Source organism: Guillardia theta (genome assembly GCF_000315625.1).
Source record: "Guillardia theta CCMP2712 unplaced genomic scaffold GUITHscaffold_47, whole genome shotgun sequence".
NCBI lineage: Eukaryota > Cryptophyceae > Pyrenomonadales > Geminigeraceae > Guillardia > Guillardia theta.
Genome location: NW_005434627.1, coordinates 1 through 13,894, shown reverse-complemented (window position 1 = coordinate 13,894; position 13,894 = coordinate 1). Strand labels below are relative to the sequence as shown.

Sequence of the window (13,894 nt, the reverse complement as noted above, 5' to 3'; positions counted from 1 at the left end):
TCCATCTCTCTCTCCCCTCCCCCCCCTTCTCTCTCTCAATATGCTTGACTTGTACTTGCCCCTATCTTCCCTGCCCACCCATCCCCTCCCATTCATAACTGCCAACCCTGTGTCCTTCCCCTCCCTCCTTCGCCCCTTCGCCCCCCGTTTCATCTCTCCCTGTTCATTCCTCTTTGTTTTCTTCTTCTTTCCTCTTCTTCTCTCTCTCTTGTCCTCTGCTGCCTTGGCACCTCCCCGCCTTCCTCCTTCCTCTAGGACTTCTACGACTCATCGCATCTGCGCATCAGCGCTGATGGAGAGTCAGGTGGGGTATTTCAGATTCACGGGGAATGTTAAGGAGGTTTGGGGTGGGTGGTAGACAGGATTTTCGGGGGTCAAGTATGGCCACAGGGTGGGTAGGGTCATGAGTGATGCGTGGACATCGAGAGTGAATTTACTAAAAATGAACCTGGTCCCTGCGCCCGCTTAAAATGACGACGATGACAATGAGAACGGAGACGAAACGAGATGTGTCTTTGCTCTTGTAGAGGAAACAGCGACTCTCTGTTCTTGTAAAGACTTGCATGTCCGGGTCTTCCTTGGGCTCTTGAGGATCGTACAGATGAGACCTGTGTTATGCATCGTTGTTGACGTCTAGCAAGCATGACTGTTTTTCATAGCAAACCAACAGTGGTAGGTTGCTGCTCTTCCTCACCTTTTCATATAGCCTCTTGTAGTAATACTGATTTTCGTTGCGAAATGCATTGTACAAATGAACGCAATCCTACGTTTGATCCTCTAATTTCTATTCAAATGACAAGACAGGTACTCAGTCTATTCATAATCAGGAGGCAATGGAGGGGGACCGTCCACGCCATATTGCTTCATGAAATTTGGCACAAGCTCACGAACAATGTCGTATTGAAACTGAACCCAACACAGCAAATCTTAACATCATGTAGAAATTGAAGATTTTCGTCACCTGCAACTTTTCTTCATGCCTTGCAAACAGGAATCGGATCCTCGTTCCAGCCTGAAGCACAAGAGTGAATGGAGTTAACCTGCCCCTGCACGAGAGAACGATCATGATTCTAGCTTACTGGTTTCCCTTGGACAATGTGCACCCAACCGTCTGACCCGACTATCGGTTTCCCATAAACATCTGAAATAAAATGATTGGTTGAGTTCAGCAACTGCGAAAATGCCTACCTTGCAAGTCAGCCGTTCCATCCTCTTTGATATCTCCGACCTTGAGAACTACATCTCCCTTGGCAACTCTTCTCCCATTCGCTTGCACTGCCTGAAGTCGATCACAAGATTGTCAGGAGCTCTCTACAGATTTCAAGTGCTAAGTCACACTGACCTTGTCGGCAGCACCCCCTGGGACAATAGTATTCACTTGCACCTCTTGTACGATCTGTTCTTGACCGTCTGAGTTTTTGAACCTGTTCACTTTCATCTCGAACTGCAGCCCGACAGTCACTTCTGGATGCTGCATTCCTCAGTCAATGAAACCACAGGCATCCTTTAGATCGCTTGCTCGACCTTTGTAGGAGGTCCTTTGGGTTGCTCTGGCATTTTAACTGGCTGCAAGCACAGTCTCAGCCTCATCCAACCGCTCGCCTTTGCGTGGAATCACCTTTGGCTGTTCAACGGGCGGAGGGCTTGGCGCCGGCTCAGGATTCTTGGGCAAGTGTGAGGTTCTCGGGTCGTGGGTCCTGTACCAGACTTCCTGTACCGCAAAAGATCTCGGATCAGAGGTGCTGTAACGATATCTGGACAACTCCTACCCAAAAATCATAGAATGACAAAACCAAGAAGAGATTCGCGAGGACTTCGGTGCATAGCAAAACTCCAATGAGAAAGTTGGGTGTCAAATTGGCTTGATAAAGACCAAACGCCTGTTTAAATCATGTTGAAATCAACCAAATATCTTACGTTTGGAAATTATACCCTGTCAACTTGATCTTTGACGTACATGAAGTGCATCCCAATCTGTTTATTGTAACCTGGAGATCAAGTCAGGATCGTAAGGCAGTCCATTCAAATGTGGCTACCAGAGAATTGGAGAATGAAAATGTCGATTCCAATAACTGCACTTCCGCACCACATAAAAAAGCACATGAAAAGGAAAAACATGTTCTTGACTTCATTTTGTCCTGTCACTTTGGCGAATACCAGAGGTATGACAACAATGAACGGTGCAAGGAAAAACAAGATGAAAGAAGTAAGCCCGGACCACATCGCAATCTTGCCGGTGTCGCGGCATGCAAACAAACATCCTTTGAATCCGACACCTGAAGCAGTGGTGCCGGCACAGGTTTTGAAGCACTTTGCCACATCAAGGCATTGATTTGCTGTTCCCGCAATAGTAGCCGTGCACTGAGGCAGCGTATCACATTTGTCGATGTTATCGCCCCATGGATGAGTGCAGTTTGAAAGGCAGTCCTTGCAGACTGACAGCAAATACAATTGATTCGCATAGTTGGTGCACTGAAATTTGCATTCCTCGATACAATTGTACGGGTTGTCGTTCAAATATGGTGAAGGATAGTATCCAATATGTGGTTGTGTGGCAAAAGGATGGAATCCGCTGGATACTTTGTCGTGCTGGGATTTGTCGGTCCTGGGCTATTACATACATTTGCTTGAAGAGCAAATATGAAGCTCGTCATCCCGAAACCGGTTGCGATGGCGCATATGATGAAGTCAATTAAACCAAACAGGAAGACCTTACCAACACGAATGAGATACAACCAAACCCATGGTGGGGAGTATTTCACCCGACCTTACCTTGTTCACGGCACCCTCCGAGGCCCCTCGCGGCTTGATGAAGTCTCTTCCTATTGGCATGATCTGCAATCTAAGCAACAAGAGAGGTCAAAATCACTCTTGAACTCAGTTTGAAAAATAGCTCTTGTGCATTTTATGTTGATGGAAGATACAACCTAAAAAAGGCATTTACAATTCGCTCTTCGTAAACTGTAGAGGCGCCAGATGTTCTGAATTCTGCCAACTTGCTATCTGATCAAAAGAATCTTACATGGTCTTCTTTTCCATCATATTAATTCTGTCTCCTCCTTCACCCTTGCCAGCATCATCTACCCTCTCTCTATACTGCCCACATCCACTATGATTTTCACTTGTCATTATCGTTATCATCATCTTCGTCATCGTCATCAATCATCGCCATGCCAGGCTTTCGTCATGCTGCAGCGGCTGCCATAGCACCTCACACTCCCGCCGGAAAGGTAGTGCCCTTCCGAACCACCGAATTCAAATTTTTGAAAAATGTGAATTAAACTTTGAAATATTGTAGGTAAATTTGGTATGTTGTGCCAAAATGAACAGCGGATGGAACACCACCCACCCAGTACTTTCCCAGGCGACCATGGGGCCCGAGAGACAACCAGGGGTGGCACGAAATTCAAAGCTGGTACTACTACCGTAGCAGTTCAACTCAAGGACCCCACCCCACCCCAGCCTCATCAGGCTCACCCGGTAGGCTGTCTTTCCGGCGTGCCGACCTCAGTACGGCATCTTGAAGTTGCAGCCCGGGCCTTGTTCCCCTGCTTGACGAGGACTACAGTAGTACTGACCGTAGCCTCCCTTGTCGCCACCACTACCCGGTGACCGTGCTGCTGTCCTCGCAGGTCTTCCTGCTGCCTACCCTCGTGATCAGCCTCTACGCCATCGCGCTGAACTCGGAACCATGCGGTGGAGTCACTACCTTCCAGGCCTCCTGGGTGCGCTGCGGCACGGTGCTGGCCGGCTCAGTGATGGGCATCATCATGCGGCTCCTCAACTACCGCAAGATCAACCCAATCAGCTTCCACTACGCAGGAGTCATGCAGCAGGCGCAGGTCCGGGCCGACTTGGTCATGGCCAGTGGCCGCTTCGGGCAGGACGGGCGGCGAGGTGGGACGAGGAGGGCCCGGGTTCCAGACGGGCCTGAAGAGCCCGGCGCTTCGGCCTGATGTCCGGGAACGACACCATCCTAATGCTCTCCGCCGTGCTCATCCTCTACGCGAACATCCTCGTCTACGACACGCAGCTGCTGAGCTCGCTGTGGAGCAACCCGATCAGCAGCACGCCGGCCTGGTCTGCCTTCCTCTGCTTCATCCTCAGCATCCCGCTCCTCGCACTGGGCAACTACGTGATGAGGACCGAGCACAAGTTCGTCATCTACTACAACGTGGCCCTGCTGCTCGTGAACATCTTCATCCTCAGCGTGGTGATCCTCTACCTCGTCACCCAGCCCTACAACACGTCCTACTGCACGCTCAAGGCCTCCAGCAGGAACTAATGCAGTGCGGAAACGCCGGCATGAACAACCTCAACAGCGCGGGCTACTTCGACCTCCTCCCCATCCAGTCCTCCAACTTCACCCTCGTGTACTCCGCGATCCAGCCCGCTCTCACCTTCGTGGCCGCGTGAGGGAATTGGTGGGTTTATGAATGAATCTTTGCTATAGCCTACGTGTGGGCGCCGGGGTTGACGTGGCGGAGGGCGGCGACGTAGAGGGAGAGGAGGAAGAGTCCGGAGGCGGAGACGTAGACGTTGCGAGAGGCCAGCAGACCCCCCGGGCGCAGGGAGTCCTGCAGGCTGGGCATGCTGTTGTGACCGGCTCGTGCGTCTTTTGTTAAATAACGCGGCATCCTAATTACTTATGGCACCCGCAGCCTCTTCTTCCTCATGACAAGTTGTATTCTTAGTGAGAGAAGACCGAAACTTAGTTTGACACTTCGGAGCAAGTTAGAACGATCTCTACACGTCCTGAGACTCGAGGGAGAGAGAGAAAAGTAGGAGGGAGGAAGAGAATGGGAGGCAGGGAGATCTGGGAGGCAAGAGAGGCCCCAAAGGAAGCAAGCCGGAGGGAGAGGAAGATAGAGATGAGGAGGGAGAGAGGAGAGGGGGAAAGGAATGAGAGAAGGATGGGAAGATGGGAGGGATCAGGAAGCGGGCGGGGGAGGGGGGAGGGGGGAAGCAGGGAGGGGGTTGCAAAACAAGCATGGTATGAGTGCATCTGATGATTAGAAGAAAAGACGAACAAAGGAAAAACTTGGCAGGCAAGCTGAGTTGCAGAGATTTCATGAAAATGGATAAGAAGCGAGGGAAAGGCGCATGAACGAGTTCTTCAAGTGTTGAGGAAAGGATCTGACTGCTATGATGCATTGATCACAGGTTGTTATTGATCCCAACTTACCTTCAAGATCACTTCCTTTGTCTCCTCCAGGCTCCGCCAGGACCGAAGCACCACCAGCAATGACCAGCAGGCTCCCACCCCTCCTCCTCGTTGCCTGCATCCTCTCCTCCTCATCGGCCGCTGGTCAGTCGCTCAACAGCACAGTGGGAGTGCTGTCGCCGGTGCTGGTCAAGACGTACGGGTCTGTGCCTCTCCTGGCGTTCAAGCAGGTCTCCATGGCCTGCCTCATCGCGCTCTATCACGTCAACACTCGAGACCCTCAGATCGTCGGCCAAGCCGTCGTCGACCGCCTGCCCCAGGTCTGCGACGAGCTGGCCTTGGTGCTGGGCGTGACGTGAGCTGGCAGGGCTTCCGCATCGACGTGAAGTTCAAAGACTCGCAGTTCGACGCAGCAGAGGCGCTCAAGGAAGTCTTGGCGTGGAGAGAGTCGTCGAGCATCGATGCGATAGTGGGCCCGATGACCTCGGACGGGTCGCAGGTCGTGAGCCTTGTGTCTGCTCTGCAGGGGACGCCGGTGACGAGCTTCGGGGCCTCTTCCACGCTTCTCTCGGACAAGCAGACGTACCCGCTCTTCTCGCGAACCAACCCTCTCATCATGCTGAATGCCATGGCGCTCATCGAGGTATGCCTCCGGTTCAAGTGGAAGCAGATCGCGGTCCTGTGTGAGGACACAACCTACGGCAACGGCTTCCTGTCAAATGTGCAGGAACAAGCCTCGTCCAAGGGCGTCGACTTGGTTCAAGTACAGAAGTTTGTGCCAGAAGGCTCCAAGTCCATTGCTGCAGCCATGAGCTCCCTGCAGAAGAGCCGCGCCAAGATCTTCCTCTACCTCGGCATCGGCGTACCCAACCTGGAGCTGGTGCTGACCTATTCCAACAAGGAGGGGCTCTTGCAGGACGGACACGCGTGGGTGGCGGGGGAGATAGGAGTGCCGAGTGCGGTGGTGGCATCCATGCAGCACAAGCAGCTGGCGGCGCTTCTCAAGGGCTGGATACAGATTCGCGTCGCTCCTTTGTACGGGAAGAAGCGAGACCTCCTTGAGACCGCTTTCAGGACGGTCGACCAGTCCAAGGTGAACAACTCCATCATCGGCATGAAGCCCGCGGAGTACTCCATGCCCTTGCCCGACTATGCCTCCTTCGCTTACGATGCCGCGTGGGCCACTGCGCTGGGGCTGGCCAAGACCAACGGCACGGGGGCGGCGCTTGCTCATGCGATCAGAAACTCCTCGTTCCCCGGGGCCTCGGGACTGGTGTCCTTCGACGCGTCGGGAGATCGAGAGCCCAACGGGATCGTCGTGACTATCGAGAACATCCAGCCGTCCTCAGCGAACGCGTCCGTGATAGAGTCCGTCGTCATCGGTACGTGGGAGGCCGCCCAGGCCTTCGCCGACGTTAGCGGACTGACTCCGCTGTGGCCTGGCGGAAGAAGCGGCTGGAATCCGCCCAGTGACGGGTCGGGTCAAGGTCGTGACAAGCTGCTGACGATCGTGCTGGCAGTCAGCGGAGGCTTCCTGGTACTTCTGCTGGCGATCTCGGCGGCGTTCTACCGGCTTTACAAGGCGTCGCTCAGAAACAGAACGGCAGAGGAGACAGACTTGTCAAACATGATGAGTCGAGTCCGAGAAGCCTTGGGAGTCACCGTGAGCGCAGGGTACATCTTGCCGAGCGAGAAGTCGTCTTCCATCTTCAGCTGCTACAGGAGGTCGAGGGTCATCGTCATGGACAAGCGAAGCGTAGAGGCCGTGGCCAAGCTTGCGCTGGGCGATGACTTTGCCAAGAACGACTTCGAGCGCTTCTACGACTTTGTCAAGTACAGAGCAGATGTCGTTGCGGGCAGGTCGTTCGGAATGATAGCAGACGAGGAGTCCATGAAGGCGGAGACGGACGCGCTAGACCTCGAGGCGCAGCAGGGGGGGGGGGGAGATGACCGAGATGATGCAGCGACTGCACAGCCTCATCCTCATGGTGTGTCTTCGGATCCTGAGCCCCTCGAGCTCGAGGAGCGAAGAGGAAGGCAGCGACATGCTGTCGGTGGGGTGGAAGGCTCGCATGCTGCAGTCTCGAGAGAGCCTTGGAGATGTGTTGATGGCAGAGACAACGCACAGCTTGTACGAGGATGAAGCTTTCACCCAGTACCTGAGCGGAGACTTCGAGCGAGCATATGAATACTTCACCGGGCGTGTGCTGCGACTCAACGCTTGGCGAGACAACCCGCAGCTCCTGCCTCGCTTGAAGAAGCACATCCAGCGGCTCATGGACAAGCTCGCCCGCATCAACGACAGAAGATATGAGTCCATGATGAAGGAAGCAGGAGGAGCTGAGCTCAAGGAGGTCGGGCAAGGCTTCGCCGACGCCTTGTTCTACCAGGATGACCATCAGGTACTGCCAGGGCGATGGGTTGTAGCCGACAGGCATGACCGTATGACAGGTGCGAGCGATCAGAGTGGAGGAGGAAGACAGGAAGGAGTCCAGCCTGCACAAGAAACTAGAGACGTGGAGGCGGCTGAGCACGGGGAGCCTGATGCTACGAGAGGATGTCTTCATATCGCAACTCCACAGCCGTGCGGTGCTGCTCAACGACTCGTTCCATAGCAAGCTAGTCGACGTCCTCAAGGCGCATGCGGCCGAGTGTGAAGTCGAGAGACCCGCTGGAAGAGCCGCAGGCCAGGGGGCGAAGGGGGTCAGGATCGCCTGCCATTTCGATGACGGAGTGCATCCGATCGAGTTCGTACCGGCTGCGGTGAAGAAGAAGCCGAGGATGGCTGAGAAGGTGATGGAGTACGCGGCGGCGGAGGAGGAGGATGCTGGCTGGCCTTACAGCCGTCGCGTTCTTGACCCGGTAGGAGGACGACAGGTCTCGATTGCAGTCCCTCAAGTGCGTGCAGGTGCGAGCAAGCGTCATCTGCAACCGCCCGAGCCACATGGCGCAAGTGTATCGCTGGCTGACGTCGCAAGGCAAGACCGGCATGCGCGTGTGCCGGGTGAAGAACAAGCTGAGCCTCGAGGAGGCGCCCGACGGGTACCGAGACATCATGGTGTGCCTGCTGTTTGAAGGCGAAGACAGATTGAGGAGTTGTGAGGAAGTTGAAGTTGTTGTGGGAAATTAGATATGTGAACGATTGCGAGAGAATCACGCAACCTCTTTGTCATTGCAACAGTCTCGTTGTTGCATGCCTTACAACATGTATGCTTGTGATAGCACGGGCAAGACATAGTCTAACTCCATGATCGCAACGGGTATCAAAGCAGAAGGACTTGGAGCGAGGGAGATCGTGAAGTTGCTGGCACTCACCCTCCAATGAACGACTTTGATGTTTGGTAGGAGGCTGGACGGTATGCCCTCTGTGACTGTCCCTGAAGCCTGACTGCCGCTGTCTGCTTCTGGGGACTTGCAGGGTAGAATTCTTGAGGTCAGGAGACGGAAACATGATAAGGGGCGATCATGAATGTAGGAGGGAGCAGTGCAAGTATGTGGCAACATGCTTCCCGAGGGTTGTCATGGTTGTGTGTATCATTGGAATCAGATCATGAAATCATGTGGAGTAATGCATATAAACGACTGAGATCATCCAACGAAAGGGAGCAAGAGAAGCACAAGCTGGGGCTAATGGAGATGTACAACGTAAGGAAATCGCAGGTAGCCTTCAGTGCTAAAGCAAGCTGTCCCCTGAGGCAGCAAGAAACTAACAAAGGACTTAGCCAAGGCCATATCAGCATAGGACCTTTATCATACTTCTCGTATCATCTAGAAAAAGGGTTCACAAGATCCTTGGCCCAACGTCCATCTTTCTATCCTTCCTATCTGACGCGTCTCTCTACCTACTTTCTTCGGCATACGTCTCTCAACTCTTCTTCGTGTATCATGTCAATCATGTCATACGTCTGAATCATGTTGCTTGCTCTATTATACATCTCTCCTAAATGATTCTTTGCTGAACTCTTGAATTCCTTGCATATATCTCTCTCTTTCTCCTTTTCTGACGCATGATCATGTCATATTTGCTATCACCTGATGGAGCTCTTCTCGTTTCTCGTGGTCTGACACATCTACTGCATGTATTTATTGTGTAGATCCCTCCGTCTTTGCTCCCATCTTACATGACAGACCTTGGCTTCTTTCTTCTTTTCTGACACTTTTCTCTGTCTTGGTTCCTGACTGATAAATCCCAGTCTCTTTCGATCTCTCATCACAAATCCCAGTCTCTATCGATTTACAGTTTTTCTTATCCGAAAGACCTTGCAAGATTTCTTCTTCCTTTCTTCTCGCATGACCTCATCTTTCTTCTTATCTGATAGATCTTTGCAATTTTGTTCCCACTTTATAGATCTCTTCTGTCAATTCTTATAGATACCTCCCTCGTGTCTGTTTCTTTTTTCTTATCTGATGGATGCAGCTCTGTCATCCTTCAATCCAAGATATCTGTTTTGAGATATCTCATAGATGTCCTTTTCTTTCATCTTGTGAGAGATGATACATTTCTCCTTATTTCTTTATCTGTCTACTTATCTCATAGATGTCTTCTTCCTTCTCCTGATCCGATAGGTCTATCCTTGTTTCTTCTCATCCAACCACCTCTGCTTCAATCCAAGATATCTGTCCTCTTTCTTCTCATCTGGTAGTTTTCTTCATTCTTTCTTCTCATCTGGTAGTTTTCTTCATTCTTTCTTCTCATCTGAGATCTCTCTTCATCTTTCTCTTCATCCTACACATGTCTATTCTTACCTCTACCATCACATTCCTTTCCCGTTGCTGCGTTCTTGCCATGCATCCCACCTACAAGTGATCCAACAAAGTTCCTGGTCCACCCAGGAGTCCACCCCCCCTACCCTCTTCCTTTCTGTCAGTACCATTTCCCCACCCCCCACCCCCCCCAAGAAAAGAGCTCTTTCCTAGCTCGATATACTCCTGCCTATGAAAGCTTCACAAGTCAGCACTTCTCAGTATTACCGGAAGTTCGCGGGGCATCTGCTGCCCCTGATCTTTCACCTTCTTCTGTCTGAGGCGGACAGGGCTCATCTTTATATGTATGGGACCTAGCGACTAGCACTGGTATATCATCTCCTAGAGGCACATGTATTAGTGTATTAGAGAAAGCCACATGCCTCAGCCTGCTGGGCGAACCCATGCATTCCTTCCATAACCCCACCAGATCGAGACCTAGTGCCTAGAAAGAGAGGGTTATCGTTATTAGCTGAGAGTGTTAGTATCCGTCAGTTAGACTCCTGAAGCTTTCACGATGACTTGAAACTCCTTTAGCTTGTCAAACTCAATGAGGGGAACAAAATGAAACTCCTTTAGCTTGTTGACTTTTCAAGCAGATTCAACGGATTCAATCAACAATCAATCACTATCAACTTCTTTCATCAGAATGGCAACTGTTCGATCAGCGGTTACAACGGTTATCTTTGAAACGGCCACCCGGGGCGTAGAACACCAACCCATCAACTTGTTCCTTGAGACGATGACGCACGTGCTGCTGGAGCCCATCTGCGCCCGCCTCAGCGATGCCCTCTACGAGCAGACGTTCTCCTCCCTCGTCCAGCTCCTCCTCACCTACGGCGAACTGTCGGCAAGGGGCATCTGCTATGGGCTTAGCGTCTTCAAGGACAGCCACCGGATTCAGCACGTGAACGTCTGCCGCTACTTCGAGCGATTTGTGGTGCTCGACCAGTACGAGGGGGTGGCGGCGAAGCTGCTGGAGAGCGAGGACGAGAAGATCAGAGCGGAGGTGGAGAGGTGGGTGGGCAAGACCTTCCCATGGCAGCAGGAGCTCATAGCCGAGGTTGGGGAAGACATCCTAGCGATGATAGCTGGGGTGGTCGACATACAAGACGACCGTGACGGGCAGGACTACGTGTACGCCTCAGAGGAGTTTATCCACTACGAGAACATCATGAAGGGATGGGCCTGGCAAGTGAAGGAGCTTCTGCTCCTGTGCCTGGTGCTGAATATGAACCGCACGGGCACTGCCGAGGAGCAGCACGATCAGGAGATGGTCGCCATTGAAGTCCTCAGGATCATCGTCGGATGGTATTCAACCGGGCTCTGACACTCCGATGGTCAATGGGACTACGGTGACTAATACACATTGAACTAAATGCCGGGTGGCCCCCGCGGCAGCCTTCGACGGTCCGGCGCGGCGCCGGGGGGCGGGGGCGCGGCCGGGCACCGGCCCGGCCCAACTGACAACCTTAGAGTTAAACTGACTAGTTAAATAAACTAACCATTGACTAACTCGCGCAACCACCTCGAGTCCGAATAGACAGCTCGACCGAGTACGGTCCGTGGGGGGGGGGGGCCGGGGAACCGTCACTGGGACGGTGGCGGCCGGTGGCGGTGGCAGGCCGGCGGCGGCAGTGCCAGGGGACCTGGCAGTGACTCCCGAGTCCCGGCGCCCGCGGACAGCCGCGGCGCGGTCCGATGGTCGCTCGGCGGCAGCGCCCGGCCGCCGGGCCGGGCCCGGAGGGCCGGGTGACCGTCGGACCGTGACTTGACTCAAGTGATGGGTGACCGAGGGGCTCTTCTTTCAAACTTGCGATGGCGGGAACGAGAAGACAGCAGGGAAGGGAGGAAGGAAGCGACAGGTGGAGAGAGCTCCTCGATGATGGAGCTGCCGCTGAGCTGCGCCGAGGATGGAGCTTGCAGGTGGGCAGAGAGAGGGCTGGTGATGCGGCTGTTTGATGTGATGCTGCAGGGGTCTCTTTGCAGCAAGTTGGATCGACTGAACAAGAACGCGCTGGTTTGTCGGAAGTTAAACTCTGAAGCTTCAGGAAGATCGAAGAACAAGTGCTCCCACTTGTCTTGCACGCGAAAGAAATGACTGTGCTTCAACAGGGGAGCCAGACAGATCGATTGGGCAATGAGCAAGGGCCTGGAATCAAAGTCTGGAACAGACAAGCACGAAAGGTGTTGGTTGATGGGGATTGACACTTTTCTTATCTGCGGTCCCTTAGATTGTCAAGCCCTGGATGGGACAGACAGACTGCGGTCGTCTCGTGCCAGGTAGAGCCTGCAAAGGAAGAGACAACATTGGTCAAGGGGTTGACCACCAAACCCCCAAAATCTGAGAAAGCAGCGGGAGAGAGGAGATCAGCAGACAAGAAGCAAGCTCAACGGACTGAATGCATGGCCATCATACGGGACCTCTCAAACATTTCAAGCATGTTCAACAAGGTATACTAGATTCCCTCCTCCCCTTCCACTTATCTTGCAACAGGAACTTGCAGAGTTGACAAGTAGTTTGATTGAGGAACACACAAAAAACATCAAATTTGATATCATCAACCGCCACAAGCACGAAAGCAACATCTTAACTCTCAGTGCTTTGTTCCAACAAACTAGCCAAGACCTGCAAAGCAGCAAAGAAGAATGCAAGCAAGCTTGGAAAAGGGCGGAGGAGGCGGAGAAGGGGCTGCGGGAGGCAGAGGCGACATCGAGAGAGCTGCGGAAGGAGATGGAGGGGCTTGAAAGAGCTCTGGAGGAGGCCGGGCGAAGCTCAGAGGGGCTACGGGAGGAGGTGATGCGGATGCAGGAGGAGGCGGAGAGGTCAGAGAGGCGGCGGAGGGAGGCGGCGGGGGAGGCGAGGAGGGTACGGGCAGCGGCGGAGGAGATGAGGGCAGAGTGCGTGAGGGCGATGAGAGAGGCAGGGGAGACGAGGCTGGGGATAGAGGAGGACGCGAGGGGGTGGAGATCAGCGGTGGAGGGCTTGAGGAGAGACGGGGAGGCGCTGCGGGGGCGGCGGAGGCGGCGGAGGAGAGGAGGAGGAGGGAGCGGGAGGACGGGGAGCGGGAGGCAGCGGGGCTGCGGAGGAGGCTTGAGGAGGCGGAGGAAGCCGGGAGGCAGCTAGGAAGGAGGTAAGGAGGGAGGGGAGGGGAGGGGAGGGGAGGGGAGGGCTGACGAGAGTGCGGTGTCGGGGATGCAGGCTTGAGGCGTCGGAGGAGGAGCTTGAGCGTCGGAGGAGAGAGCAGGAGGAGAGGCGGGTAAGCCGATCGAGGGGAAGAGAGACGCAGAGGAGGAGAAGGGAGCCGGCACGGAAGGGGGAGAGAAGGGCAGCGGGAGGGTAGGATAGAGGGCGGAAGCAGGAGGATAGGAGGAGGAGGAGGATAGGAGGAGGAGGTAGGGTGGCTGAGGGCTTGGGACAGGCAAGGGCGGAAGACCAGGTCGAGGAGCTACGGCGAGAGCTGGCGGGGTGTGCGGGAGAGGTCAGGCGGGCGACGGCGACAACGGAGGAGGCGATGGAGCGAGGAAGCAGACAGCTGCGATGTGCGGAGGCAGCGAGGGAGAGCCTGCGAGCGCGGGTGGTGCAGGGGCTGCAGGAGGTGAAGCGACAGGCGGACGAGCTGGAGGAGGTAGGAGGCTTGGGCGGAGAGAGGGGGAGGGGCAGAGGGGGAGGGCGGGAGGGAGAGGGAGGGAGAGAGGGGCAGGGTATTGGGAGGCTGGGGACTAACGCGGGGCGGGCAGGAGGCGGCGGAGATAGGGAGGGGGAATGACGATGCAGGCGCGGGAGGCGGCAGGGAGGCAGGAGGAGGCCAGGGAGCTGGAGAGGCGAGTAGAGGAGCTGGAGGAAGAAGCTCGGGAGAGCAGGAGAAGGATAGAGGAGCTGAGGAAGGAGGGCGGGCGAGCGCGGGAGGAGGCGGAGGAGGCGGAGAAGGGGCTGCGGGAGGCGAGAGGCGACATCGAGAGAGCTGCGGAAGGAGATGGAGGGGC

At 54.4% G+C, this 13,894-nt stretch overlaps 5 protein-coding genes across 5 annotated transcripts; 4 read left to right on the top strand and 1 right to left on the bottom strand.

The window, feature by feature from the left end:
- Positions 1 to 723: 723 nt before the first annotated feature.
- GUITHDRAFT_153290 (hypothetical protein) lies at positions 724 to 2,173 on the bottom strand. The gene is made up of 10 exons (XM_005830151.1): positions 2,037 to 2,173; positions 1,933 to 1,988; positions 1,770 to 1,880; positions 1,619 to 1,711; positions 1,525 to 1,566; positions 1,343 to 1,471; positions 1,189 to 1,279; positions 1,080 to 1,141; positions 962 to 1,012; positions 724 to 906 (listed from the first exon to the last, which is right to left on the bottom strand). Exons 1-10 carry the CDS (start codon positions 2,101 to 2,103, stop codon positions 814 to 816), a joined length of 795 nt encoding a protein of 264 aa, XP_005830208.1. The 5' UTR covers positions 2,104 to 2,173; the 3' UTR covers positions 724 to 813.
- A 997-nt stretch (positions 2,174 to 3,170) lies between these two features.
- On the top strand, positions 3,171 to 4,625 carry GUITHDRAFT_140552 (hypothetical protein; the record flags this gene model as incomplete). The annotated part of the gene is made up of 5 exons (XM_005830150.1): positions 3,171 to 3,230; positions 3,633 to 3,897; positions 3,939 to 4,213; positions 4,279 to 4,412; positions 4,454 to 4,625. 5 exons carry the CDS (start codon positions 3,171 to 3,173, stop codon positions 4,623 to 4,625), a joined length of 906 nt encoding a protein of 301 aa, XP_005830207.1.
- A 619-nt stretch (positions 4,626 to 5,244) lies between these two features.
- On the top strand, positions 5,245 to 8,294 carry GUITHDRAFT_110643 (hypothetical protein; the record flags this gene model as incomplete). The annotated part of the gene is made up of 5 exons (XM_005830149.1): positions 5,245 to 5,484; positions 5,532 to 7,218; positions 7,280 to 7,566; positions 7,616 to 8,026; positions 8,073 to 8,294. 5 exons carry the CDS (start codon positions 5,245 to 5,247, stop codon positions 8,292 to 8,294), a joined length of 2,847 nt encoding a protein of 948 aa, XP_005830206.1.
- A 2,262-nt stretch (positions 8,295 to 10,556) lies between these two features.
- GUITHDRAFT_110642 (hypothetical protein) lies at positions 10,557 to 11,237 on the top strand (the record flags this gene model as incomplete). The annotated part of the gene is made up of 1 exon (XM_005830148.1): positions 10,557 to 11,237. One exon carries the CDS (start codon positions 10,557 to 10,559, stop codon positions 11,235 to 11,237), a length of 681 nt encoding a protein of 226 aa, XP_005830205.1.
- A 488-nt stretch (positions 11,238 to 11,725) lies between these two features.
- On the top strand, positions 11,726 to 13,536 carry GUITHDRAFT_140549 (hypothetical protein; the record flags this gene model as incomplete). The annotated part of the gene is made up of 8 exons (XM_005830147.1): positions 11,726 to 11,833; positions 11,883 to 11,927; positions 12,023 to 12,094; positions 12,191 to 12,361; positions 12,405 to 12,733; positions 12,835 to 13,041; positions 13,110 to 13,167; positions 13,330 to 13,536. Coding segments are annotated over 8 exons (1,197 nt in total), but the record flags the coding sequence as incomplete, so codon positions are not given.
- Between the last annotated feature and the right edge of the window lie 358 nt (positions 13,537 to 13,894).